The sequence below is a fragment of the Panthera tigris genome, chromosome E3, assembly GCF_018350195.1.
Source record: "Panthera tigris isolate Pti1 chromosome E3, P.tigris_Pti1_mat1.1, whole genome shotgun sequence".
NCBI lineage: Eukaryota > Metazoa > Chordata > Mammalia > Carnivora > Felidae > Panthera > Panthera tigris.
In genome coordinates, this window is record NC_056675.1 from 39,556,994 (window position 1) to 39,581,432 (window position 24,439).

The following is a 24,439-nucleotide window of genomic DNA, read 5'->3' on the forward strand; positions in this document are numbered from 1 at the left end:
CAGCCTCCCTCCCACTGGCCGCTGGTGCCCCAGCACAACAGCACTGCCGGGTGGCCTGTCACCCCAAGGACTATCCCCACTCACAGCCACAGTCTGTGCAGCTTTTATTTCAATCAAGAAGTAATCAAATCTATATACAGTCTAAAAACAGTAGAAAAGGTGAGTAAAAAGGCCCACAGTCCATCTGGGGCAGGGATGGAGGGTGGGCCGGGCGAGCATCGTACCTGGCACCCAGCGGGAGGGGCTGGGCACTGTCTTGGCGGCGACGATCACAGGACCAAGCAGAGGGAGGCTCGCCGGGCACAGGGTGGGGAGGGCACTGCCTGGCCAGGTGAACCTGTCGGTCTGTCCCCGCAGGGCAGGCAGTGAGCGCCCCTTGAGACCCGTCATGTGGCCAGCCCGGTTGGGACAGGCCTAGGGAGGTCCCAGAGGAAGCCAAGACTGGTCTGGATTCTGTTAGCAAGTCCAAACCTGCAGAGGAAGGGCTCTGTTTCAGCTGCCCCTCCGGCCACGCCGCCCCAACACCACCTGCCATCCACACCTGCCCTCCGGTGCCACCGACCCAAGGCTTCTAGCTCCTCGCCCCCCGCCCCCTGCTCCACACACGCAGCCCCTTTGGAAGGCCTGAGCCGAGGCACTGACCTTCACAGTGCTGTCCACAGCTCCCGAGAAGAGCCGGCCCCGGGACACGGCCAGTGCGGTCACACTGCCCTGGTGACGCAGCAGGGTCTGCGTGCAGATCATGTTGTCCATGCTCCAGACCTGGGGGCACACGGGACATGAGGGCCTGCCCACCTGGGCCCAACCGCCCACCGTGAACCTCCCACCATCACTAGGTCCGCACGCACCCTGAGAGACCGGTCATAGGACGCGCTGAAGACTTTGGTCTGGTCTGGCGTTGAGATGACCGCCAGGGCATACACAGTGCCAACGTGGCCTGTCAGGGTCCGCACCTGCTCCTTGGACTCAATGTCCCACACCTGAAGGAATGGCCCAGGCAGGTCAGAGCCACGGGCTCCGGAGAGGACAGCGCCCCGGAAGCAGGCCCTGCCCCTAGGTGCCCGCCTTACGTGGATGAGGTTCTCGTAGGTGCCACAGACAATGTGGTGATTCGTCACAGCGATAGAGTAGACGCTGCCGCCAGATGTCTGCAGGACGTGGATGCAGTCGAGGGTCCGGATGTCCCAGATCTACGGACAAGCTCGAGCCCGTCGGTCCCAGGCCCGACACCTTCCCCTCAGGGCCTCTGGACGCTAAGCAGCCCGCTCGTCACCCAGGATGTGTGTGAGGGTCTCCCCAACCCGGCGGCATGGGGGCAGGGCAGACGGAGCCCCCGGGGCTGGCCTGGGCAGTGCCGGCCCGGGGGTCTAGCCTAGTGAGGGGTCTTCCCACGCGAAGCGCGTGCGGACGCACCTTGATTGTCTGGTAGGAGCCGCTGTACAGGTAGCTCTGGGCAGCCACCAGCGCCCGCACCCAGTGGTTGAGGCCCGTGAGCTCCTTCTTCAGCTTCAGTTCAGTGCCCACGATATCCCAGACCTGTGGGGACGGCCACGGATGCAGGCTGGGGCGCGGGGGTCCGGTAGCCCGCCGCCCCACGTGTGCACACGCGAGGCCAGCCTGACCTTGATGGCCTTCAGGGAGCCGCTGAAGAGCATGTTGTGTGAGGAGACCAGCGTGCACACGGGGTTGTCGTGGGCCCGGATCGTGTTCACCTTCTGCAGGTTCTGGATGTCCCACACCTGGCGGGAAGGACGACAGGAAGCCTCGGGTCGTGGTGGCGCAGCGGGCCTGGGGCCCCCGGAAGCCGGTGCGGCCCAGGCCCCTCCCACCCACCTGCCGCGGCCCCACTCACGATGATGGTGCAGTCCGCTGAGCCGCTGTAGAGCTTGCACCTGGGGGAGCGGAGCCAAGGGGTCAGGGCAGGAGAAGCCACCGTCCTCGCTGGTGTGGCCTCGCCAGGCCAAGGGAGCACCAGCCACCGGGAAGCCACCAGGAACCGGCAGCTCGGCCGGGTTCCTCCTGCTGCCCCGAGCCCTCCGTCTTCCTGTTCCGGCGAGGGAACCTTGGGGGTAGAAGCCTGACCCCGCCGCCTGCCTGGCAAGCGTCCGACAGCAAGCTGTGAGGTAACTACCCCTGTTAGCGCTGCCGACGGCCAAGCTGCTGCTTTCCGGGAACGCACGTCTCTCCCTCTCCTGCCCACAACATGAAGTCCCATGACACGAGACAGGAGAGAAGGTCGAGAGGGGCTACCCTTCTCGGGCGAGGGGGGAGCTGGGCAGGCTACTCTGTGGTCCTGTCCACAAGCTGTGCCTGAGGCTCTGGCTACAGGCCAGCCGAGCGACGGCTGAGTTCCTACCTCCCCGAGGCGCCCCAGCTCCGGGGCCACACACTGTGAACGTGGGGGCCTGCGTGCCACCACTCAGCCATCCAGCCCTGCTCAAGGATGAGGGTGCCCCGCAGGAGAGGTAGACACAGCCAGCTGAGGACACATGTGGCCCGTGGGGGGAGCAGGGCGTCTCCCGTCCCCGGCTCCACGTGGGTACCATGCATGCCCGCACTCACCCCTGGATACAGAGCGCCAGCACAATGCCGTCGTGGCCTTCTAGCGTCTTCTGGCACTTGTAGGTGGTACACGTATCCCACACCTGCAGAGGCCACGGTCAGGCTGGGTCCCAGGAGGGTCAGCCCAACGCCAGGGGGCAGCATGGTGGGAATGTGGAGGGAAGGTGGGCGCAGGCAGGCCAGAGCTGGCACAGCTTGGCAGACAGTGCCCATTGCCCCCCCGCCCCCTGCCGCCACCAGGCTGTAGACCACCTCCCTGGGCAAGACCCCACTCACCTTGATGGTCTTGTCAGAGGAGCCACTGAAGAGCAGGTCCCCCATGGAGTAGACACACAGACACCAGACGGGGCCCTGGTGGCCCACAAAGGTTCCTTTGCACTTGAAGATCTGTTGTGGGTCATAGGCTGCGGAGACGGGAGGAGCTGGTGAGGGCCCGGGGGCGCCCAGGGGCAGCAGAGGGGGCAGCGGCAGGCCCGTACTCACATCCGAGGATGCCTGTGTTCAGCCGCGCGTTGATGTGGGACAGCTCATCCTGCCAAGACCAAGAATAGAGGGCATGCTGGCTGTGGGTCCGCGGTCCCCCTGCCCCCACGCGGCAGCAGCCGCCTCCCCCAGCACAGACACTGAACCCTGACAGCGGGGTGGCGGGGAGGGGGGCAAGCCTCCTGTTGGGGCCTAGGCCGAGGGCCGGTCCTGCGTCCCCACCCCCCCACCCCCCCACCTCGCACGTGGCCCCCTCCCGCTCACGTTCAACATGGACGCATCCCTCCGGAACTCCATGAGGTCCTCGCTGAGCTTGCTCTGGTTTTCGTCCAGGACGTCTGAGTGGCAAGGAAGAGGGTGTCAGGGACCGCGAGGAGAGGCCACACCCCTGCCTTCTGGGCCGCGCCCTCACCGAACTTGAGCTCCAGGCTCTTCTCCAGCTGGTCAATCTTCTCCGAGAGCTTGCCCAGCATGGAGCGCAGGAAGGCGATCTCCTGGTCCTTCTGGGCCAGCGCCACATGCATCTCGTGGAAGCGGTCGTCCGTCTGCTGCAGGAACTCCTTCAGGCCCTCGAAGCGGCAGGTCTCCAGGTGTGTCTCATACGTGTCCTGGTTCCCGATGAATGTGCACCTGGAGACACAGGATGGCTGCCCTGCCCACCTGCCTGCCCAGTGGGGCACTGCCCCTGCCCGCCACCCCCCCCACGCCTCCCCACACCTCCCACCTGCTGCCCACCCGTCCATCCTGCTCCCACTCAGCACCCATCAGGCCACTTTGGGAGGAAATCTAGTCCTTCTGCTCCCAAAGCTCCTTAAGGGCTCTTCCGCACCCTTCGACAGCCTCCCGGCTCCTGCCTCTTCCCCCCCTCCCACCGCCCCCTGCTCTCTACCCCACTCATGATGGTCCAGCCGCCCGAAGCCCTCATGCTAGTCTGTGGCTCACACCCACACATGCATCAGTTCTCGGGGAACCCCCCTTCCCTGACCTCCCAGCTCGCCGACCACTCCGACCCCTCTGCGTTCCTGTGGGGCTCAGGCCTCTCCTTCACGGCACCTGTACCTCAGTTTGTGATTACATAGCCGACGGTGAGGCTCCCGCTAAGGTCCGTCTCCCCAGGACCCTGGCTGTCTCCCCAGCGCCCAGCACACAAGCAGATCTCAACAAGGGTTCGCTGAAGGAGGGACTGTGAATGCCAGCCCGGAGGCCCCGCCGCCCCCGCCCTGCCCGCCCACTGGCCGGGGGCAGCCCACATGCCCACCCCCGCCCACTCACCCGTACTTGGAGTGGGGACACTTGATGTGCTCACACTCCTTGAGGTGGGCCTCCAGGTTCATCTTGAGGAGGGGCGGGCAGCTGGGGTTGTTGGGGCACCGCACAGGCCTGTAGTCACAGCTGCCCTCGTGGTCCCTTTGGGAGGCAGGCGTCAGTCCCCAGAGGCACCGGCTCTCAGCACCCCTGGGAGGGGTGGGGGGCGGGGGCCGAGGACAGCACTTACTTCCGAGCGCTGAGCTTGATGGTGAAGGGGCACCCTCGGGGATCCACCTCAAAGACGGCAGGCTTCCCGGCCCCCGCTGCCCGGCAGCCGTGCCTGCAGTGGATGAACAGCTCCCCGATCTGCTCGGCCACCGCGATGTTGTTCACCACCACCGTCAGCTTGGCGTGGTCCACGGGGCACTTCTCTGGAGGGGAGGGCGTGCTGACCTCACCGTCCACCTGGCTGTCCCTGCCCCGGCAGCTCTGCTCTGAGTGCTGCGACCAGGCTGCGCTGGGGGCGGGCTGTTCCCTGGTAAGTCCCAGTGTGGCAGGCCCGGAACGGGCTCCTCAGGCTGGCCGCACCGAGCCTCTGTCTGGGCCCTGATGCACCCATCTACCTGTCCCACTGCCATGCCCGAATCTGGATGGGGGCACAGCTGGGCCACCAAGGGTGACCACTGGGTGAGTAGGAGGGACCAGAGGCCTCTGAGCTGACTCAAGAGTCTGGGAACAGGGCAGAGGGACCTGGGGCAGAGCCTGGAGACGAACTAGCCCCGGGCCCAGGGGCCCAGGTGCCCAGGACTGAGAGGGTGAGGCGGGGGGCCCTGATGGCCAAGGCACTCTTGCTGGAAACAGCTGGTGCTGAGGCCAGGAGGCCCGAGATGCGGGTCTCACCGCTTCGCCCATCAAGGTCCGGAGCCCGGCCTGAGCGCCCCGTGGCAGAGGCGCTGGGGGCAGGGCGAGGGAGAAGCCACCATGTGCCGAGGGCATGATCAGTGCTGGGCCTGGGCTGGGACCTCTCCGGAGGGACCCTTCCCAAGCGGGGTAATGAGGTCAGCTGGACCTGGGTCTGGGGAAGGGGGGCCCTACCTGACTTCAAGGCGCATCTTCGGCAGAAAGTGTGCTGTGGAGACAACGGGTGGGCTTGGGGCATGGACACAGAGCCGCCCCCACCCCGTGCCCACCGAAGAGGGCAGCCCCGGGGCGGCCACGCCGGGCCCCGTGGTGGCGCACGTGTCAGGAAGGGAGGGGTGGCCTCACCCCGCACGTGGTGATCACGGGGTCCTTGAACACGCTGCAGCACAGCTGGCAGCACAGCTTCACCGACGGCTGCTCAGCAAACACCAGGGGCTCCTGGAACCGGGCAGGGCAGGGTGAGGGGGGGCCGCCGGGGCGCAGACGGCGGTGGGGGGCGGGGGCGGGTAGCGGCCGAGAAGGGCCTGCGGCGGAGGCCCGGGGCCGGGCCTGAGCGTGAGGGGACCGAAGCAGGGAGGACCCCTCCAGCCGCGCCCTTGGCCGTGCGCACCTGCTTCTCTAGCGGTGATGGAGACTCGAAGACCCCACTCGGGCGCCGCCCTCACTTCCCGAAGCTGGACCCCGGGCAGCCCACGGGAGGGGGGGGGGGGCGCGTAGGCCAGACCTTCCGCCCCTCGAGGGGCCGCCTGCTGGGCGGACACACCTACCGGCTCCTCCTCCTCCTCGGGCAGCGAGAACGTGGAGCGCAGGGACATGCTGGACTCCGAGTGCAGGGAGCGGACGGAGATGGCCGAGTCGGAGCGGCGTGGGGTGCTGATGGGGGGCTGCGGCGCACAGGGACAGGCGGGCCCGTCAGCCGGTGGGGAGGCCGGGGCCCCCTCAGCCCGCAGAGCCGCCGCCTGTGCCCAGGGAGCCGATGGGGCGCCCGGGCCCCCCGCCGGCCCAGCGGTCCCGGCCCTGTGGCTGGGCCACCCGCTCCCGTCTGCCAGCTTTCTTTGTGTAAATGGAGACGCTTCCTGCTATTCAATTCCAGAAGGACACGCTCGCCTGGCCTGCTTCCTGCTTCCCGTGAGGGAATGCGGGCTGCACACAGGGCACCTCCATCAGCCAGTCCCGGGCCGGCCTCCACGCCCGGACTGCCAGAGGAAGGGAAGGCCGGCAGAGGCTGGGGGCTCCACATCCCCTTGGGTTTGGCTGCCCGTCTGGCTTCCCTGGCTGGGGACACGGGGCCGGGCCACTGAGGCTCCCAGGGAAGGCAGGGACCTCCCCACTGAACCCTGGCCAAGATCCTCAGAGGGAGGAAGAGCCATGGGTGCCTGCCTCTGCCTGAGTCACGGAAGATGGGGATCTGGGGGAGCCTGGGTGGGGAAACCGTCCCCTCCCCCCCCGCCTTGGCCTAGAAACCCCCAGTAAAGATCCTGTAAGAGCCACTGCTCCCCACCCAGCCCACGGGCTTCCTCCTGGTCCCGGCCACTCTGGGGAAAATCCCCTCCCGGGCAGCCATGGGTGAGTCAGAGGTCATGGAGGCCGAGGCAGGCGGAGCCAGGGAGTGGGGTGCAAGGTGCCTGCTTTGTGCTTAGAGAAGGCCTAGTGTAGCGCCTGGCACACAGCGCATTCAAGTAATTAAAAAAACACTGTTTCCCTCAGTATTAAATAGGAAACGAAGGCCTAGCAGCCCGGCATGAGAAGACTCGGGTCCTGGAGGCTGGGAGGACAGGAGAACCAGCTGGAGTCCGTGGGGCCACCACACTGGCGAGAATCCCGAGAATCCACGAGGGGAAGCAGAAAGCGAGGCTCTGCAGAGGTGAGCGGCAGGAGGGCCCGAGCCACCTCCTCGGCCAGGGCAGCTCCTTGCTTCTGACAGGCCCAGAGCCCAGCGACACGGTCCAGTGGCCAGGCAGGCAGGGGACAGCCGCTGTGACCCTGGCCACACAGCCTGGGCACTGGCAGCCAGCCTCGACTCCACCCCAGCCCCTTCCTCACTCCACAGAGCCAGCGGCAGGAGGTTCTCTGGCTCTCCCTGTCAACACAGCCCTCGCAGGCCCGTTATTATCCCCCAGCTCCGGCCGCCCTGCTTCCAGCCACCTGCTCAGGGGTCCCGCCTCCACCCACCAGCCCACCCTCCAATCCTCTACTCAATAGCAGACAACTTTAAAAGCGGAAATGTGATCCGTTACCCACACGCCTGAACCTTCTGTGGCTCCCATGGCCTTCAAGACAGAGCTGAATGCGCTTCGCCCCAGCTCGCAGGCTCTGCACCCTCCGGCCCCACGGCTCCTTCCTCCTCCACAAAGTCCTGCCACGGGCGCTTAGGCCTCACGACGTCGACATACCGGCCCTCTGTCTCACCAACCCACTGTAGCCCGCAGACCGGAGCTCAGGGCGTGCCTCGGGGTGGAGACTCCCCTTCAGCTACCCCTGGGACCTGGCCCTGGGGAAGGACGGCATGGCCGGAGGCCGTGGGGAGAGAAGTGACCATGGCACAGACCTACCATGCTATCCTCCTCGTCCCTCGGTGAGTAGGCGAGGGTGCTAGAAGAAGACGGTGTCCTGCGGTGCTGTTTGTACGTGCTGGTCCCATCGGCTGCCAAGAAGAGAGGGTGGGGTTGCCACGAGTGTGATCTGGAGGGGCACGGCTGGCCCCCCGTGGCGGGAAGTGGGCTCCCTGGAGGGACGGGCCCGGTGGGGACAGGGGCTGGGCCGGACAGGGGGCTAATCCCCTCTGGGAAGTCTCCTTGCCCCCCACCCTCTCCCGAGTCCTCCTTCTTGATCTGAGGGCCACTTGGCTGGGGCTGGGCTCGTGGGCAGCTGGGAGCCACCCGGCTGCATCCTCAGCCCCCTCCAGGGCCAGGCAGGTGGGGAGGGAGGGCACAGCCTGGGGCCAGCCCGGCTCAGGTGGTCTCCAGGGCCTATCCTCTGTGCCTGGAGCTCCGGAGCCCCCGACAGTCACAGTCACATTCCCAAGGCAGGCTGAAGGTGGGGTGGAGGGATCATCTCTCTGACTCTACAAGGTGCCAGCGGTCTGACCCTGGGGCTGCCCTGTGCCCAGCTGAGGCAAGAGCCCAACATCTGAGTGATTAATCTGGAGGGTGCCTGGCACAAGGTGGGATGTCATCTTGCTTGGCCCTCAAGGTAACCCTACCAGTGGGCGGGTCCTCTGATGTCCTCAGTGCCCAGAGGAGGAGACAGGGACAGAGGCCTGAGGCCCCCGGGCCGGTGTGTGGTAGGGACTGACAGGCAGCCCACTGTTTGGGTCTGCTTGTCTCCCAGCTGTTCCCCTGGCCAGAACCTGGAACCACCCTCAGGCCTTCTCAGCCCACTCCAGGGAAGGCGTTGGTCAGGAGTCCATGGGGAAGCCAGAAGCCCTGGAGTGGCCCCACCGGCCTCAGGCCCACCCAAACCCAGACATCACAACCAGCCCCAAAGGCATGGATTCATGAGTCGGGCTTTAAGCAGCTCCCCTGTCACTGGGCCTCAGTTTCCCCATCTGTGAGAGGGGCCGGGTGAGGTGACTGTTCATACCCAGTCCTGACCCATCCCTGCCACCGATGGGGTTGCTGGGTAGGGCGAGAGGGAGACAGACTCCCATCACTGTCTGATCCAGGAGCACGGGACTACCGTGACGGGGGCCCCTGCAGCTTCTAAGAGTAAATGAGGCGTTGAGGAACAGTGACCTGGGTGCTTGTATTAGGGGAGACGTTTATTTATTCTCAGGACGGAACATCTAAGAAGGAAAAGGGGCACTTTTGGAGCATCTGATTGAGCCACCCTGGGGCAGAGGGGCCAGTGTGAGCCGTGCGCACAGTGGTCCTGTGGCCTCACGGCTGAGTGCGTCGAGAGGGAACCCCGGAAAAGCAATTAAAAATCGGCTTCGCCTACGAGGAGCAGAGTACCAAAAAGGCAAAGGAACAAAGTCCATCCCTGAACCCCCAGCCCTGACAAGAGAGGCAACACACCCTCACGACTCAGGGAAGGAGGTAGTGCCCCGGGCTGTTAGCCCCTCACAACCTCCTCGAACACACGGCCCCGGGGTTGGAACCGGTCTGGAGAAAGGACACCGCGAGCACTTCTTACCACCTACACGTGTCCAGCGTGGCCCCCAGTCCCGACCTCCCGGAGGCTGCTAGGAGCCCAGGGCGGGGATGAACCAGAGGACACTAGGACGAGGGACAGGGAAGGTGGGGCCGCCCTCCCCAGAGGTAACGGGTGAGGCCCCGGGACGGAGGTGTTGGGATGCCCGGGGTTGGGGCGGGGGAGGAGAAGGATGCGGCAGCAGAGGCGGGGGGCGGCAGGCAGCCTAGGGCCGACACCGATGCCCCCTCCTGCCCCACCAGGACGTGCCCGCAGACCCCAGTGGGAGTAAGGGACGCCCAGATTCTGCCCAACCCGCCCTGGCCTGGGCTCACAGGCTGGCTCACCTTTTGTGATGGTGGTGACAGCCGAAAAGGCAGGCCCGAAGGTCGTTTCCATTCTGGTCTGGACAGAGAACAGATGAGACTTGGCATCGACCCCCAGCGAGGATGTGTACACACACGTGGACGGTCACCGACGCGCTTTCATAGCACCATGGTCACGTGCACGCGTGAGCTCACGCAGACACACGCGGCACAGGCCCTCCACGTAGGGAGGGGACTGCTCTGGAGGCTCTGCGGGGACCCCGGCACACGAGGTGAGCATGAGGGGGAGACCCTTCCCCGTGAGGTTCCCGCTTACCCCGGCGGTGACGTCGGCAGTGGGAAGGTTGGCGGGCCCCCCGGAGAAGCGGTTGTAGCGGGCGCTCTTGCCCGAGCTCATGCTCTAGAGAGGCATCTAGGGTCCACGGGCAGCGTCTCCTGAGGGGGGAGCACAACGGTGGTGGGGACGGTGGCCCGGACTCGTCAGATTGGCCGGCGCTGACCCATGCGGCCAGGCCTGCTCTGGCTGGTCCGCTCCAGGCACACTTTGGCCTCTCCACCGCCAGTGCCAACAAGGGCGGGTCCATGCGGGCAAAGTCTCTTTCCCTCCTCCCATCCCAGGTGTGCACAGGCCCAAGGAAGGGAGGAGGCCCTGGGGGCAGGCAGGCAGCTGGCACTCAGCTTTACCTTCCTTCAAGGCTCAGGCTTTTGGAAACGCCACCAGCTCCGCCCCAGAGGCGGAAGCCCCCACTGTGCTCTGCCCGAACCTCTGGGTCTGAGGGCAAGTGTCCCTGGAGCCAAGACTGGGCTGTGGTGTGGCACCTGGGGCGGGATCAAGCCGTGTGCCTGCTTCCTACCAGGGAGGACAGTCCCGGTCCTCAGGATGGAAGGACGCTGGCCACACCCCAGACGACCTGTCGGTGATGTACCTGGGGCCCAGCCTCTCAGAGCCTCATCACGCAGATAAAGCCCCTTTGGGGCAGGGGGAGGAGATGAGAGTCCTGATCCCAGACCTTGTGCAGGTCCAACTGTCTACTCAGGACTCACAGGCTGAGGTGGCGGGGAGAAGGCACAGTGGGTATCATCCTGGGGCTGCAAGAATTACTCCCCCCACCCCACTCCACCCAAGACGAGGGGCCTGGCCATTAGAGAGGAAAGGGGACCAGCCTGCAGCCCCGATCATGGATAGCCTGGGGAAGCCACCCCACTGCCAGGGCGACGCCCACCTTCCCCAGGGCCCTCCTGGGGTCAGCGTCCACGGCAGGGTCCCTATCTCCCGCCCGGAGTCAGCTGTAGCCGCGAGGCCCCAGCTTTAGGCCAGGCTCCCCGCGAGGAGGAGCACACGTGAGCTCTCTCCCCAGGAGACCCCTGGGAGGCCACAGCGCGGGCTCATCACCTGCTGCTAGACCGGGCCAGCAGAACGAGTGTCGGGAACTCCCGGGGAGGCCGGCACGTCCCGCTCCCGTGGGGCGCAAGGGCACATGCAGGCTGGGGCCCACCCTGCGCTGTGAAGGCCCCCCACAACTGAGGGGGCTCCGGGTGGAGGGGCTGCTGAGCCATTTGGCCGTGTCTGCCTCACACACGCCACAGCCACTCGGTGGTCCTCCAACCCAACCTAGGGGTCTACGGGGAGGGGCTGGCTCCCGAGCCGTGTGTTCCCATGCTGCGCTGCTGAGCTGTCACAGCTCCCCCATCTTCTCTCCCACCTGCCCCTTTGAATACCACCTGCAATGCCACCGCCCCCCCGCCCCCAGTCTTCTAGACTCGGGCCTCGGTGCGGTGGCTGTCAGTCCCCACACTTGGCCCTGCCACAAGGCACCGCCACCGATGCTCTCAGCGCCCTGGGGGTCCAGGTAGACCAGGGGATGGGGGGACCCCAAGATGTTGGCCAAAGCCTCCCCCTCCTGCCCATCACTCCCCCTGCTGTGACTCAAGAGACTTGGCTGTCAAGTCCCAGACCAGGCTCTCCGGTGGCTTGTCCTCATGGGGGAGAGGCAGGGACTCCCGAGAGTGGGCAGTACCAGGCCCTTGGTGGAGGTGTGGCTGTAGTGGGTCCAGAAGCCCCACCTCCAGTGCCGCTGCTGGTCTCCACGCTAAGCAGGAAATCCTGGGGCCACCCTGCTTGCAGCAAGGACACCCCGGCTGGGGTGACGTAGGAGCTCCAGGACTCACCTTTTGGGAAACCCAAGGTCGGCTCCCGCCTGGGCGCCACAGGGCGTGCCAGGAGGAGGCTGGGGGTGGGTCACGGGGAGGCAGCCGGCCCACACTGACCTGGATTTTACAATTCATCTGCTCCCTCTGCCGCAAGCTCCCGAGGCCCAGCGGCCAACGGCTGGCTCCAGCGAGCGGCTCCCGTGGTCCAGGCAGCCGGGACCCCAGCAGGGACTCCCCCCAGGACGGCGGCCAGCACGCCAGCCCCCGTGGGGCCTGTGTGCCTGCTGCTCAGTCTGAGGGAGCAGGCGTCTGGCTCTCCCTCACTCTGAAGTGAAGTAAACAGAAAGGCACGCAGGGCAACATGCAAATCGGCTGGAAAGTCCCCTGACAGCCAATAGCAGCCAGGCCGGCAGACACACAACCCGGGGGCGGGGGGTGGGGGGGGTGGGGGGGGGGATGTACAGACTGGCCAGAGAGCAGAGTGGAGCCAGGGAAGGAGGGAAGTAACTGCTTCCCCATTTACATGGTTTGGCCTGCACTCCCAGCCAGGGACCCGAGGCGGGGGGAGGGGGGGGTTGCTGGGCTGCAGCCACCGCCTCCCCCAGCTGTGCACCCCCAGATCACAACGATCAGACCCTACCCTAACTAAGCATCCTGGAATTGAGCAAGATGCCCTGAGCCTTCAGCCCCGCTCCCCCAGGGGCTGCATTTTGCAATAAGTCTTCGCCGGTGTCTCCCAGCTCTGTGGGCCCAAACCCCAGAAACAACAGCACAGCTGCGTACGCCCCCCACCCCGCTGGGCCCAGCTGTCCGGGGGGGGGGTATGCCCCCGCCCCCCAGGGGTAGGCCTCCTCACCACCCCGCACCAGGCCTGTATGCAGGCGGACAGGGAGTTGTCAGCTCGACAACTGGACACTCCCATACTGGGAAAAGCTACGGGCTGAGCCTGCCAGGCACAGCTACCCTTCCCTCCCCAGCCGAGTCCCCCCACCCTGCCTGCTCCAGGTGCCTCCGCAGAGCCCAGGCGAGGGACACAAGGACCGTATCTCTTAAAGAGAAAAAACCGCACACAGGTCCTGCTGGAGATGGGGCTTCAGGTGAGGCTGGTGGGAGAGCGGTACCCAAGGTGCCCGGGGTCAGTGCAAAACCAGCTCCCCTGCTTGAGCCTAGGGTCAAGGCCCAGGGATCTCTGTCCACCCAAGTCCATGTCCAAAGGGCCCCTGGGGCACACTCCTTGCCCGACAAGGGAACGAAGATCCACCTATAATGCCCCAGCCCCTCTTCAGGAAAGCCCCCCACCAGCCCCATTCTCTGGGCAGCCTACACCAGAGAGCAGGCCAGCTCCCTTGGGAACCCCTCCCCACCCCACCCCCTGGAGGGAGGCCAATGGGGTCTGCTAGGCCCTCACCCTTGGGAATGTGGGACAAAGATCCCCCACTGTGGTCCCTGTGGCTGGCAGCCAGCAGAGTGGGTAGTGTAGGCTAAAAATGCTGGAGTGGGACGGGGGCGGGGGGGGGGGGGGACGACAGTGGGATGGCCAGAAGCAGGTCCTTCGAGGAGTGGGCGTGGTGGGGTCCCCTCAGCAGCATGTGCTGAGCCAGCAATGGGGGTAGGCTGGCCCTGGAAGCACCATCAGGCCCACATTTAGTGGTGACTGCCCCAGGGTGAGCATGGGTGGCCAGGACACCTCAGCCCTGCCTGGCACAGAGCTGTGGGTGGCCACCAGACTGCAGCCAGAGCTCCAGATGCAGCCCCTGGTATCACCCACGGACCACCCAGCCCCTGGGTCAGCCCCCGCTGGCCCCCTGGCCCAAGCCCACGCAGGACTGCCAAATCCTATGGAAACAGGCTGGGTTGCCATAGCAAAGCCATATACACCTCTCCCAGCAGTTCCCTGATGTCCCCTTAGCACGTCTTTTCCATCCCGGATAGGCAGGGTGTGACGTCAGGGCTCCCCCTAAGCACCTCAGCAGGCCCAGGTTTGAGGCCTGCCCGGCCTCCCTTCCCTCCGAGCACCCAGCCCTGGACTCTGCCCTCACCTTCCATCCTTCCCTCTGTGCCCACAGTTCCTAAAGGGTGGCCTCAAGGTTGCCAGACTGGACACCCGTTGTGGCCTCCTCTCCCCAAGGCTGTGTCCTCGCACTCCCCACCCAGCCTCTCCAGCACCCATGGGTCCCTCTGCTGGAGGGAGGTGTACACCTGACACAGCCTGGGGGGCTCCTAGAGAGCTTCCCAGAGGAAGGGGCTGCCCAGATCCAGAGCAGGGAGAGAGTATTCTGGAAAAAGGTGGTGTTTGGCCTCCTCTCTGAGCACCTAGCCGTAGGGGCCCCTTTTACCTGCCCACACCCTTCCTCCAACTCAGCGTCTGGGCCAACCCAGGCTGCAGAGGCACAAGGGGGAAGCAAGTCCCAGGCTGTCTTAAATCAGTGAGTCTAAGGTCAGCCGGCTGGCTTAGTTGGAAGGGCGCGCGACTCTTGATCTTGTGGTCGAGAGTTCGAGCCCCACGTAGGGTGGAGAGATTACTTAAATAAATCAAACTTAAGAAAAAAAAAATCAGTGAGTCTAAACTTGTGGAGACAGGTCCTGGGCCTCTGCCCAAGAGCCCAGGGACACCTCGGGCCCGGGCTACACCTCCAGGCCGCCCTGGCTGTTTCCGCCTCCCTGACTTCCTCTTTCTTGGTTCCCTACAGAAGCTTGGGGAGTGTGCACAAAGTCCCAGCCGGGAGCCCGGCCTGGACATGCAGACATGCACCAGCCCGCTCCACTGTCCATTCCATGCCCTTTCAGCCCAGGCTGTGGTACTACAGTCTTTCTGGCACATTCCTTCAGTCCCGGTTTCCGTGAGGGTGCTCCTTCCCCGGGGGATAGCCGAGTACCAGGTCTCCATGTGACCTCAGCACTGGACTCCAGGACCGCTTTCTCCCTCCTCTGCCCCACCTGACCCCATGTCCCTCCAAGGAGCAACCGAATTTCTTCTGTGGAAGGGCCAGCACACCGGGGACGCCCTGGGGCATCTACTGAAAGCTGAGGGGTTCGGGCCCCTCTACGAGGGTACCTCCTGCATAAGCCAGCCAGATGGCCCGGTAGAGTCCTAGGAGCCGACCCAACAGCAAGGCCAGGCCAATGGGGACCCAAGTTCGGAGCAAGTTATGTCCTGCTGACCCCTCCCAAGGCTGGGCATATGCTGGCACACTTCACTTATGTGCTTATACTGACCCCTCCAAGTGTTCCTTATGGACAGCACGACGGTCAGGCCACAAATGCTGGACTCAGACCTGGGTTCAAATCCCACCTCTGCCACGTAACAGCTGCGTGACTTTGGGCAAGCTGCTTGCCCTCCAGGGCCTCAGATTTCTCACTCGTTAAACAGAGTGGATGTACTCCCATCTGAAAGGAGCTGCGAGAGGCGGGGCAACAGTGAGGGCTCCACCGACAGCAGCCCCTCTTCGAGAGTCAAGAGTAGAGGCCGGGAGGCCACCCCAGGACTTAGAGCCCACAAGGGGTCACGCCGCGGCCAACCAAAGCCCTGTTGTGCCAGCAAACCGAGGAGCCCATGGTGCACCAAAGCCAGCCACACACCAAGCCGTGCCGAGGAGCACCACACCGCAGAGCCCAGGCCGCCTGGAGCCATCCAAACAGGTCAGGCCCTTCAACCACATCTCTCCCATTTCCCAAACTCCTATTTTGCAGCTGGCCGGCCGGCCAAGGTTCGCACCCACTGCATGCCAGTCCCTGTGAGGGTGAGAGGGCACGTGGTGACGGCTGAACGTGAGTCTGACCTTGAGAAGCTAGGGGGCCTGGTAGGAGAGGTAGACAGAGGCTCGGGAGTATTAGTAAGCCCCATTCGAGCTGCCAAAGACCCTTTTCTGTGGATTCCTGTCCCAGCAAAGTCAGTACCTCAGACTGTGATCTTTCCCATTCATCTCCAGAAATGTTGTGTGTGACACACAGCCACAGTGGGGGTTGCTCCACAGGGACCCCTCAGGAAGGAAGACATCCCCTCCTTCCCAGCTGGTTACCTCCCTCAGCCAGGTTGCCAGGATCCCTGCTTCCCCTGAGAGGGAGCTTCTGGCTTCCTGGGGCTAGTGCAGCTATAACATGCAGGAACCTTGACACACAGAGACCAGGGATTCCGGAGAAACGTGAATGCCCAGAGCAATGCAAGTAGGGATGTATGACAGAGAGGTAGTGCCTGCCTGCCGCACAGGCTTGCGGGGAAGGGGTGTGGGAAGGGAGAGGCCCAAAGAGAAGGAATGAGGAAGAGGGAGGTCACACGCTTGGCAAAGGCCAAGGGGTGGGCAGCCCTCAGGAGAGGGGGCCTGTGTGTGCACGGGAAGGGGTGTGAGGGATGGGGAGAAGGGTGAACAGTCTGGGCAGCTTGGAGCTCTAGGCAAGGGAGGCAGCAAAGCAGGGTGGAATCCCCAGCCCTACCCTCCACCCCTGTCCTGCCAAAGCAGGGTGGGATCCAGCACGATCGCAGCCTCGGCTCCAGCTGAATGCCCTGGACTTGTTCAAGGCAACGAGGCCGGAACAGCCAGACAGCCTCGTCTCCCACCCCCTCTACACGCAACCAGGGGCTCTTTACCGGCCTTGGATCTGATGCTGGCTCTCCTGTGCTCGAATCCTCCAACAGCCTTCCTTGCAAGCACAATACAATCCCTCCACCATGCACTCTGGTGTGGCCCCGTGGACTAGGCCTCTCACCCGTCTGCCAGCACTCACTGGCGCACCAAGCCCTTTCTTGCTCTGGGCCTTTGCACACCTTGCTCCCTCTGCCTGGCATGCTCTTCCAGCAACTTCCCAAGACAAGCTGCTTGCTGTAGGCACCTCCCCCCTCCCCAAGCCACTCGAGAGCGCCCCGTACTCTTTCTCAGCGCCCTGTTTCTCTCACAGCACCTATCACAACTCTTTAGGATTCTGTGTGTACTGTCAATCCCTCCCCGCTCTAGATGGCCGGTTCTCAAGCCGGGGTGTGTGGGGTTGGGGGAGGATTTTGTCCCCCAGGAGACGTTTGGCGGTGTCTGCAGGCATTTTGGGTTGTCAAGACGTGGGGGTGGGAGAGGTTACTGGCATCTAGTGGGTGGGGACCAGGGATGCTACTCAACATCCTACAAAGCACAGCAGAGAAGGATCGGCGAGAAGTGTCAACAGCGGCCGGGCTGAGAGAAGCTGCAGAAGAGCCTACGAGAACTGGGACCCCGGCGGCGCTCACCGAACGCAAGAAGAAGGAATGAATAAAGAAGGGGAGAATGGGGCAATGGGGCAAGCGACGGACAGACGCCCCGACCCCGGCCCGTGTCGGCCCCGCCCCCCCAGGCCCGACGCCTCCGCGGCCCCCGAAGCGCCTGCCGCGCGGCCCCGAGGCGCGAGCCCCGGGCCGGGCGCGCCGCGCGGACACTCACCCGCCCGCGGCCGCCCGGGAGCGGCAGCGATACCCTCCCGCTTCATCGTGCCCCCGCGGCCGCTGGCCGGGAGACAGACCGGACGCGCGAGCCGGAAGCGCTGAGGCGCTACGCCCGCCGGGACTTGTAGTTCCCCGTCTCTCAATGCCTGGGTCCCCGCCTCACGCGCGGCTCTCCAGAAACTACGAATTCCGGCGGCTCCGACGTCGCGGGGCGGGATTGGCAGCTTCAGAATCACTCTATGTTGCAGATCGGAGTCTGATTGGTTCTGTGCATCTGTCGCTCACAGTTAAGTTCCAAGGCCTCTGCTAAAGGGAGAAGCTTCGCGAGTCTGGTCCAAGAGACCGGGGGCGAGTACTTCCGGCATGATTGCCCAATCGCAGAGGTGGGGCACTTTCTATAAAAGCTTCAGCCTCGCGCGCGTGCTTTCTTTCGGGAATCCAGTGGCGGCCGTGGGCGTTTGTCTGTGCGGACGCTGTGAGTCCACGTTAGGGGAGGATCTGGGCCCCGAATGGGGCTGAGGGGTCCTCCGGGGCCATCTTCCGCCGGGGCTCCGCCTCTGTCTTCAGCGTTGTAAGCGTTCCTTGCTCCGCCCCCCCCACCCGTCCCTTTCTGTTGGGAAGGTGCGACTCCAGACCGACTTCTCTCCGCAGGTAAGCCTGGGCCGGGCTTGGTTTCCCCTCTGCAGCTTGGAGCCTGTGATGAATTGCTTTCGTTTCTGACACCTCGTATGAAAACTGCATGTGCAGTCTGATTATTTTGCAAGACTGAGGCTTCAGGGTGCGCCCCCTTGACAGGAGGGGCCGGTGTGAAAACATCTCCAAAAAAATCGGGGTAGCGGGCTTCTGTCTACATTTCGGCTCTGTGTGTCTGACTTTTAGGGCGGTCGGTGACGTGGTTGGAGACCGTGGACGTAAATGAACGTCAGCCCGGGGCCTGGTGGTAAGGCGGGAGTCCACGTCCGTATCTGCGGCGCTTAACAATAAAGCAGAGGTGGTGAGTTGATGGGAGCGCAAGTGTCTTTATTTTCGCACGCGTTTGCTCCCCAGAGGACTCCGCGGGAGGACTGGCTCGTTCCGTGGCAGTCTTGGGAAAGGGTAGAGAAAGATGGATGTTCACACGGTGACCTTTCAACTATTGGGATGCCTTCTCGGTTTTTTGCCTGTAAGAGCAGAAATCCCGGGGCGGAGCGGGGGTCTTTGTCTTAAGCAGGTGAGGAACTCTTCCTCCTCACCGGCCACAGAGCACTGTTTTCTGTTTCGTTGGGTCTTGCAGAGGGAAGTGGACATGAACCACCCAACCACCTAGGTTCCCCGTGCTCCCTAGACAGCAGCCCTAGTTGAGGGTACTACCCTCTTAGCGTTGTCTTCAACCCGTACTTTGCCGAGGGCGCAAGAAGGGGATTTCTTGTAACAGAAGAGACCGGCAGTCCAGAAAACACAACTTTATTCACCAGGACTGAAAACAAAGACTCTTAACCTAAAGACCTATGAGCTGGAGCACACTGCCAGCCTCCTGGCTTGACCTCACTCTGCACAGGCCTCAGCTGGGCTGGCAGATCTAGTTTCCCTGACGGTTTCTGATTTCCCACATGCCGTTCGTGTATTAGAAAGCCGCAAACTTGGCGTCCTCCAGGCAACACGAGAGGAAGACCCTGCTGATGTTTGAACCAGAGTCTCTGAGTGTGTGGGCTGGCAGCTTTGGTCCTTGGGGCACAGATGCATGATTGGATGTGCAGCGAAGCCCTCTGCCCCAGGCACGGACAGGAGTCCGGCCTTTCCCTGCCTGGGCAGCGGGTGCCGCTGAAGACATGGCTTTTGAGGGGTTAGGCACTGTACACGTGGTGCTGGCACCGGGGTCCAGCCTTGAAGCTGGGCGCGTCCAGGAGAGGGCAGCAGAGTGCCGTGGCAGCAAGACCAGGCTCCCCGCATGGGCTGTACATTATGGGGTGTCTCCTGTACGGGAAGCCGTTGCTTCTCCATCAAGGCCTTGGGGGCAAGGCCCTGAGTCAGGGGCTGCAGACCCACTGGCTCCGCGAAGCCTGTTGGAACTGAGGCTCTAGGGAAAGACGAGGCTCTGTCTGGGAGTCCCAGAAACGGCCGCCCTCGAGTTGACTGCCAGGTGACCCTCTGTCCAGCCTTGCAGGGGCCTCCCAGAGGATGTGCAGGGGCAGTGCCCAGTCAGGTTCAGGGTCTGCAGCAGGAGGCCCCTCGGCCCTCCCTCTTGATGTAGTCGTGCAGCCGGAAGCGAGGCTCACTGGGGACCTTCATGGAGCGCTGCTTCAACTCCCTGTGGGGCAGAGGGGACCATGGGACGGCTTCCTCCACCAACAGAGAGATTCAGACTCTGGGGTCTGGAGGATCTTCCTGATGACTACCAGCACTTACTTTGCTACGGCTGTGAAGGCCAAGTCTACGTTGAGGCCTGTCTTGGCGCTGGTCTCCATGAAGGGCAGCCCGTACTCCTGCAAACAGCTGCTGCCAGCCAGGTGGCAGCCTGGTGGAGATAGCCCAGGCCCTGCAACCCCAGGGACGCTCCCCGGACACCCACCCCACCCCGGCTCACCTTAGCCAACTTCTCCCCATCCTCCCTTTTCACCACACGCTCCTGGGCAGAGTCCACCTGGCATGGGGGGTGGGTCTTGGTGAGAGCTGGCCCAGGGCTTACCCTACCACCCCTGCCCCCATACAGAGCCACGGTGGAGAGGATGGGCTGGGGTGCCCACCTTGTTCCCCAGCAGCATGAGCACCACGTCCTGTTGGGCGTAATCCTGGATCTCCGTCAGCCAGGCCTGTGGGGGAAGAGCTGAGACCAGGCTGGAGGCTGGCACTCTGCTCGCCCCTTGCCCCTCCAGGCCTCACTGCTTGGGGTGCCTGTTGGGCTCTGGCTAATAGGAAGGCCCAGAAATCGAGGTCCCTGGGTCCTGTTGAGGCACCCTCGACAAGCACCTTACCCAAGGTGTTGGACTGACAGAGTTGGAAGGTCCTCAGACTCCCTTCAGCTCACACTCCACCTGAGCCACCAGAGGGGCCGTCTCCCTGCAGTCGGTAGGGTCCTTAGCCCCCTGGGACCCTAATGCCATCACGGCCTGTTCCTGCCACCACCACCAGGAAGGAAACCACTGACCTGGATATTGTCAAAGGAGGCCTTGTTGGTGACATCATAGAGCAGCAGCAGTGCTGGGGGCAGAGGACGAGTGAGGACACCTCCAGGGCCCACCACAGCTTCCTGTCACCCACACCCACACGCATCACAGCCTCCACACTTCCTGCCATGCTCCTGCCCAGGGCACCCTCCTCCGTGCAGAAGCCAGGGAAACCTGACACCCGCGAGGGCACAGCCTCTGACTCCCCGGGACTGGCATCCCCCACCCACAAGCTCACCATGAGCATCGCGGTAGTAGGCGTGGGTGACGCTCCGGAACCGCTCCTGGCCAGCTGTGTCCCAGATCTGGAGTGACAGGCACAGGGCTGCCAGTTCCTCCTGGGTGCTCACCGCCCTCGACCCTCTGACCCCCGCTGCTCCCCACGCCACTCACCTGCAGCTTCACCTTCATGCCATCCACATCCAGAACTTTGTTCTGAAATAACAACCAGCCTGGTCCAGCAACCAACAGCTAGAACGCTGCTGCCCTCCGGTGGGGAGCTCCCAGCTTCCCCCCTCACCGCGCCTCCTGCACCTCCCCCTGGTGAGCCCCTCCTGGTAGCCCACTCCCACCCTGGAGGCCCAGCACCTGCTCCACCAGCTCCCTGCCCTTGAAGGTGACTTACACCACCCACCTGGTCAGTCTCTGAGTCCTGTTGCTCCCGCCTCCCCCCACTCCCTTCCCTCTGCCAGCTCCCCTCCAGCCCAGCCCGGCTGCCTGCCCACTTCCCCCCTGTGCCTAGCCATAGCCAGCTTCCTAGTTTAAGAGCCGCAGCCCCCCGAGGGCGGGTCCCAGCACAGTAACCACAGAGCCTGAAACTGCCTGGTACACAGTGGGTGCTCGTTAAATGTTTGCTGGCCGGTAGAGATTCCTAGCCAGACCTTCCCGGTGCAGGGCTAGTGGCAGGGAAAGACCCAACCCCACGGTTCCCATCTGCTGTGGTGGGGGTGGGGGCCCCTGGCAGCTGGAACACCACCGCCCCCCTCTTCCCCAAGCTCCTGCTGTCAGGGTGCTTCTGGGTCTCCAGGGAACCAATGGCACAGCCATCTGCTGGGCTGAGGCGGGGGGGGGGGGGGGGGGGGGGGGCTGGGAAGGACACCCTGCCTTCACTGGCACTCTGAACAGGGGTGTGAACCGAACAGCCTCACCTCCCTCGCCACCTGCCCCAGAGCCAAGAGGGAGGTGAGAAGGGGGGAGATGGGCCCAAAACAGGCCAAGGACCATCTGTCCAGGGTCAGAGCTGCCCCCTTTCGGCACCTGAACCCTTACTTCATCTCAGAAGACTTGAGGGGACCTGGACCCTCAAGCAGGGTAACCCATGGCTCCCCAGACTGGGAGGAGCCCCCTTTCCTGTTCCCAGAATGGGCCTCCCTCCCAGCCTCCCACCAACTGGGTCTAATTAAAGGGTGAGAAAAAATGCAAATTTGGGATTTGTCTAGAACACACCAGCACCTTGGCAAGGCAAGAATTTAGACTGGTGACTCGAGGTGGGGGCTGGAATGCTGCCACCCTCCAGGCCTAAGGCCGCAGCCCTCAACGTCGCCTGCTGACTCCACAGGCTGCTAAAGGTGCCAGGTGGGGGGAAATGAGAGGGAGTTGAAGTCCAGGGGCACCTCCCTTCCCCCCAGAAGACCCCAGGACACCCCTCCCGCTGGGGGCAACCTGGGAGGGGGCTCTCGAAGAGGGGGGAACAGCCAGGCGGCAGCACTTCCCGTGAGCCTCCTCACCCAAGGGCAGGGACCCGCCCCTGCTCCCAGAGGGGGTACGTGCTCCACACCACCTGTCTTCCTAGGTCCTTTGGCAGGCTTCCTGGCACCTCTGTACAGAAGGACAGTGATGTTCGCCTTCCAAGTGAACATGGGCCTTGAGTGTCCTCTCTCAGCCATCACCCGGGGGGTGGGAAGGCACCACGGCCCACCTACCCTGAGGCACAGAAGGTAGCTCCAGGCACAGGGGTGCTCTCCCCGCTTCAGTCAGATGCAGCCCTCACCTGTCTTCAGGACCCTTAGGGGGTCAGGAGGTGTAGTTTGGTGGGTAAGGCAGCCCACCTCAACCACCTGGGCCCTGAGAGCCGGGTGGTCCACACAGGAGCTCGAGCTCTACCCTATGAGCCTGTTGCTGTCACTGGGGTAACGGAGAAACCAGCTGCCCAGGGGGGTTGTGAGAGCCCAGTGAGCTGGTGTCAGGGGCCCAGGGCATGGCTGGGCCAGCTCAGTGCTTAGGACGTGAGCTTCCACTCTCACCCGGAAGTCGATGCCCACAGTGGAGATGAAGGTCCCCGCCAGGAAAGCCCCGTCCTTGAAGCGCACGAGTAAGCAGGTCTTCCCCACGCCTGAGTCCCCCACCAGCATGACCTGGGGCGAACAGGAGGGTCAGAGGTGTTAGGGACGGAGGGGACCAAGGTGCTGGCCCACCCAGAAGGGTGTCTGGCCTTCCCTGCGCTGGCCCGGCCAGGAGTGGAGGAACCGGTCTCAGGCTCACAGGTTCGGCAGGACTTGGGGGAGACATAGCAGCTATGGTGGCTGCCAGCCTAGACCTCCAGGCTCCCACCTCCAGAAGGTTCTGTCCCCTCTTGAACAGTGGCCCAATTCAACCAGTGAGGAGTGGGGGCAGCTGCCTCCATCCAGGGTCCTACCCAACCCACCCCCAGACCCTGGACATCATGCTTGATCTGGAAGGAAAGCATGTGGGGCTTGGTGGGGAGCCGAGTCTGGGGATTGGTAGCTGGAGACCTTCTGAAAGGCCTGCAGGGGTCTCTGTGCCAGGGGCTTCTTCCCATCCCAGTAAGACTCTGGAGGAATTTGCCACATGGGAGTCAGATCTTGGTGTGACGAGGGGCCTGGGTCAGGTCTGTGGAGCAGGAGGGGCAGTCAGGTCTCCCCCCTCCTCCCCTCCCCCAGCCTGCTGCCCAAGGCTCCAAACCCAAAGACAGTCCTGACAACCCCTCCACGATTCACAGGCTCCTGCCGAGGGCTGAAGAAGGCTCTAGTGCTCCCTACCCAACTGGCAAACCTCTTCTTAATCTCCCCCGTCCTCCAAAAACAGAAGCCCCACAGACCCTGGGGGTGCGGAAGGCAGCATATGGGAAATGGTGAGACTGGGCCCCGCGCGGGGGCGGGGGCGGGGGCGGTGTCATTCGGGACCCGGGACGGAGCACCTGCCAGGTCTGGGACCTTTGTCCAGCCCTGCCAGCTGTGGCGTTAGGGGGCAGACCTTGCCAGCTGTTGGGTATCTGAAATCCGGGTCTGAAGGCTGTGTGTGTATGCCATGCACCGTGCCAGCTGCTGGATGCCGCTCCGGCGGGCTCCCCGCCGAGGGTCCGCGGGGCCCTGCATCCCCTCCCCGACCTCTCCCGGCTCGGCTCCGGCGGAGCGCCACCTGCTGCGCTCGCCTGGGGCGGGGGCCGGCTCACCTTGAAGGCGACGTCGTAGAAGTCGCCGCCGCCAAGCGAGGGCCGGCCGGGCTGCGGGGGTCCGTTGGGCCGCGCCTGGGGGCCGGGGCGTGCAGTCCCTGGGCGCGCCGGCCGGGACCCGTCGGCCGCAGGCAGCGCGGAGGCAGCGGGCCCGCTGGCCCCCTTCCTCTTGGGGGTCTTCTTCCTGGACATGGCGGGCGGGCGCTCAGGGAGCTCCCGCTGCAGCCGCCGCGCCCCGGGCCGCTCTGCTCCCCGCGCCCGCCGAGCGCGACACGGACCCGAACCCGTCCCGCGGCGGCGGCGGCGGCGACGGCGGCGGCATCGCGGGCGCCAGGCTCCCCGCAGCCCCGCCCCCGCGCCCCACAGCCCGCAGCCACTCAGGCCCGGCCTCCCCACGCCGCCGCCAATGGCCGCGCTGGGGCGGAGGCATGCAAATGAGCCGGCCGCCCTGGGGCGGGGTCACGAGGCTCGGGCACTGCCCTATAGGTGCTCCGGGTGGGCTCGCGTCCGTCCGGTGCGTGCAGCTCCCGCCCTGCCCCAGGCCCTGCGACCTCACTCCGTGGCCACCTCTGTGAGGCGGTGCGTCTGGGTGAGGCGGGATCCTGTCGTTTTCCCGCTTGTACACCGCCCCCCCCCCCCCCCCCCGCCCTGCTCCTTG

General features: G+C 64.4%; 2 protein-coding genes and 1 non-coding gene across 8 annotated transcripts; 1 reads left to right on the top strand and 2 right to left on the bottom strand.

Annotated features, from left to right (window-relative positions):
• Window positions 1–87: 87 nt before the first annotated feature.
• Window positions 88–17,327, bottom strand: TRAF7 (TNF receptor associated factor 7). 3 transcript variants are annotated; one of them, XM_042971220.1, is made up of 22 exons: window positions 17,225–17,327; window positions 11,940–12,147; window positions 9,988–10,106; window positions 9,693–9,750; window positions 7,767–7,858; window positions 5,982–6,098; window positions 5,560–5,652; window positions 5,389–5,422; window positions 4,541–4,724; window positions 4,318–4,452; window positions 3,458–3,675; window positions 3,310–3,383; window positions 3,046–3,094; window positions 2,839–2,966; window positions 2,563–2,645; window positions 1,853–1,892; window positions 1,623–1,739; window positions 1,414–1,536; window positions 1,071–1,190; window positions 849–980; window positions 643–762; window positions 88–471 (listed from the first exon to the last, which is right to left on the bottom strand). In XM_042971220.1, the coding sequence occupies exons 3-22, from the start codon at window positions 10,066–10,068 to the stop codon at window positions 457–459; spliced, it is 2,013 nt and encodes a 670-aa protein (XP_042827154.1). In that variant the 5' UTR covers window positions 10,069–10,106; window positions 11,940–12,147; window positions 17,225–17,327; the 3' UTR covers window positions 88–456. The 3 variants fall into 3 exon arrangements, with proteins under 3 accessions (XP_042827154.1, XP_042827155.1, XP_042827153.1); XM_042971221.1 differs by lacking the exon at window positions 11,940–12,147 and having other exon boundaries at window positions 4,324–4,452; XM_042971219.1 differs by lacking the exon at window positions 11,940–12,147.
• A 590-nt stretch (window positions 17,328–17,917) lies between these two features.
• On the top strand, window positions 17,918–18,000 carry LOC122234797. Its single transcript, XR_006212748.1, has one exon. It is a non-coding gene; the product is annotated as a small nucleolar RNA SNORD60 (small nucleolar RNA).
• A 653-nt stretch (window positions 18,001–18,653) lies between these two features.
• RAB26 (RAB26, member RAS oncogene family) lies at window positions 18,654–24,047 on the bottom strand. 4 transcript variants are annotated; one of them, XM_042972159.1, is made up of 9 exons: window positions 23,782–24,047; window positions 22,613–22,723; window positions 20,763–20,804; window positions 20,608–20,674; window positions 20,351–20,403; window positions 19,950–20,015; window positions 19,790–19,846; window positions 19,612–19,688; window positions 18,654–19,513 (listed from the first exon to the last, which is right to left on the bottom strand). In XM_042972159.1, exons 1-9 carry the CDS (start codon window positions 23,971–23,973, stop codon window positions 19,411–19,413), a joined length of 768 nt encoding a protein of 255 aa, XP_042828093.1. In that variant the 5' UTR covers window positions 23,974–24,047; the 3' UTR covers window positions 18,654–19,410. The 4 variants fall into 4 exon arrangements, with proteins under 4 accessions (XP_042828093.1, XP_042828095.1, XP_042828094.1 ...); XM_042972161.1 differs by having other exon boundaries at window positions 19,612–19,698; XM_042972160.1 differs by having other exon boundaries at window positions 19,612–19,701.
• Window positions 24,048–24,439: the final 392 nt, after the last annotated feature.

Bases quoted from the DNA above. Each gene is read 5' to 3' on its own strand.
- TRAF7 (XM_042971219.1), bottom strand. From the start codon at position 10,068: ATGAGCTCGGGCAAGAGCGCCCGCTACAACCGCTTCTCCGGGGGGCCC. The intron at 4,725-5,388 runs GTAGGGCCCCCC...CCTCCCCTCCAG, and splicing joins AAGATGCGCCTTGAAGTCAG to AGAAGTGCCCCGTGGACCAC. The intron at 4,453-4,540 runs GTAAGTGCTGTC...TGCCTCCCAAAG, and splicing joins ATCAAGCTCAGCGCTCGGAA to GGACCACGAGGGCAGCTGTG.
- RAB26 (XM_042972159.1), bottom strand. From the start codon at position 23,973: ATGTCCAGGAAGAAGACCCCCAAGAGGAAGGGGGCCAGCGGGCCCGCT. The intron at 20,805-22,612 runs GTGAGAGTGGAA...TTGTTATTTCAG, and splicing joins CTGTGGGCATCGACTTCCGG to AACAAAGTTCTGGATGTGGA. The intron at 19,689-19,789 runs GTGAGCCGGGGT...AGCTGTTTGCAG, and splicing joins ATGGGGAGAAGTTGGCTAAG to GAGTACGGGCTGCCCTTCAT.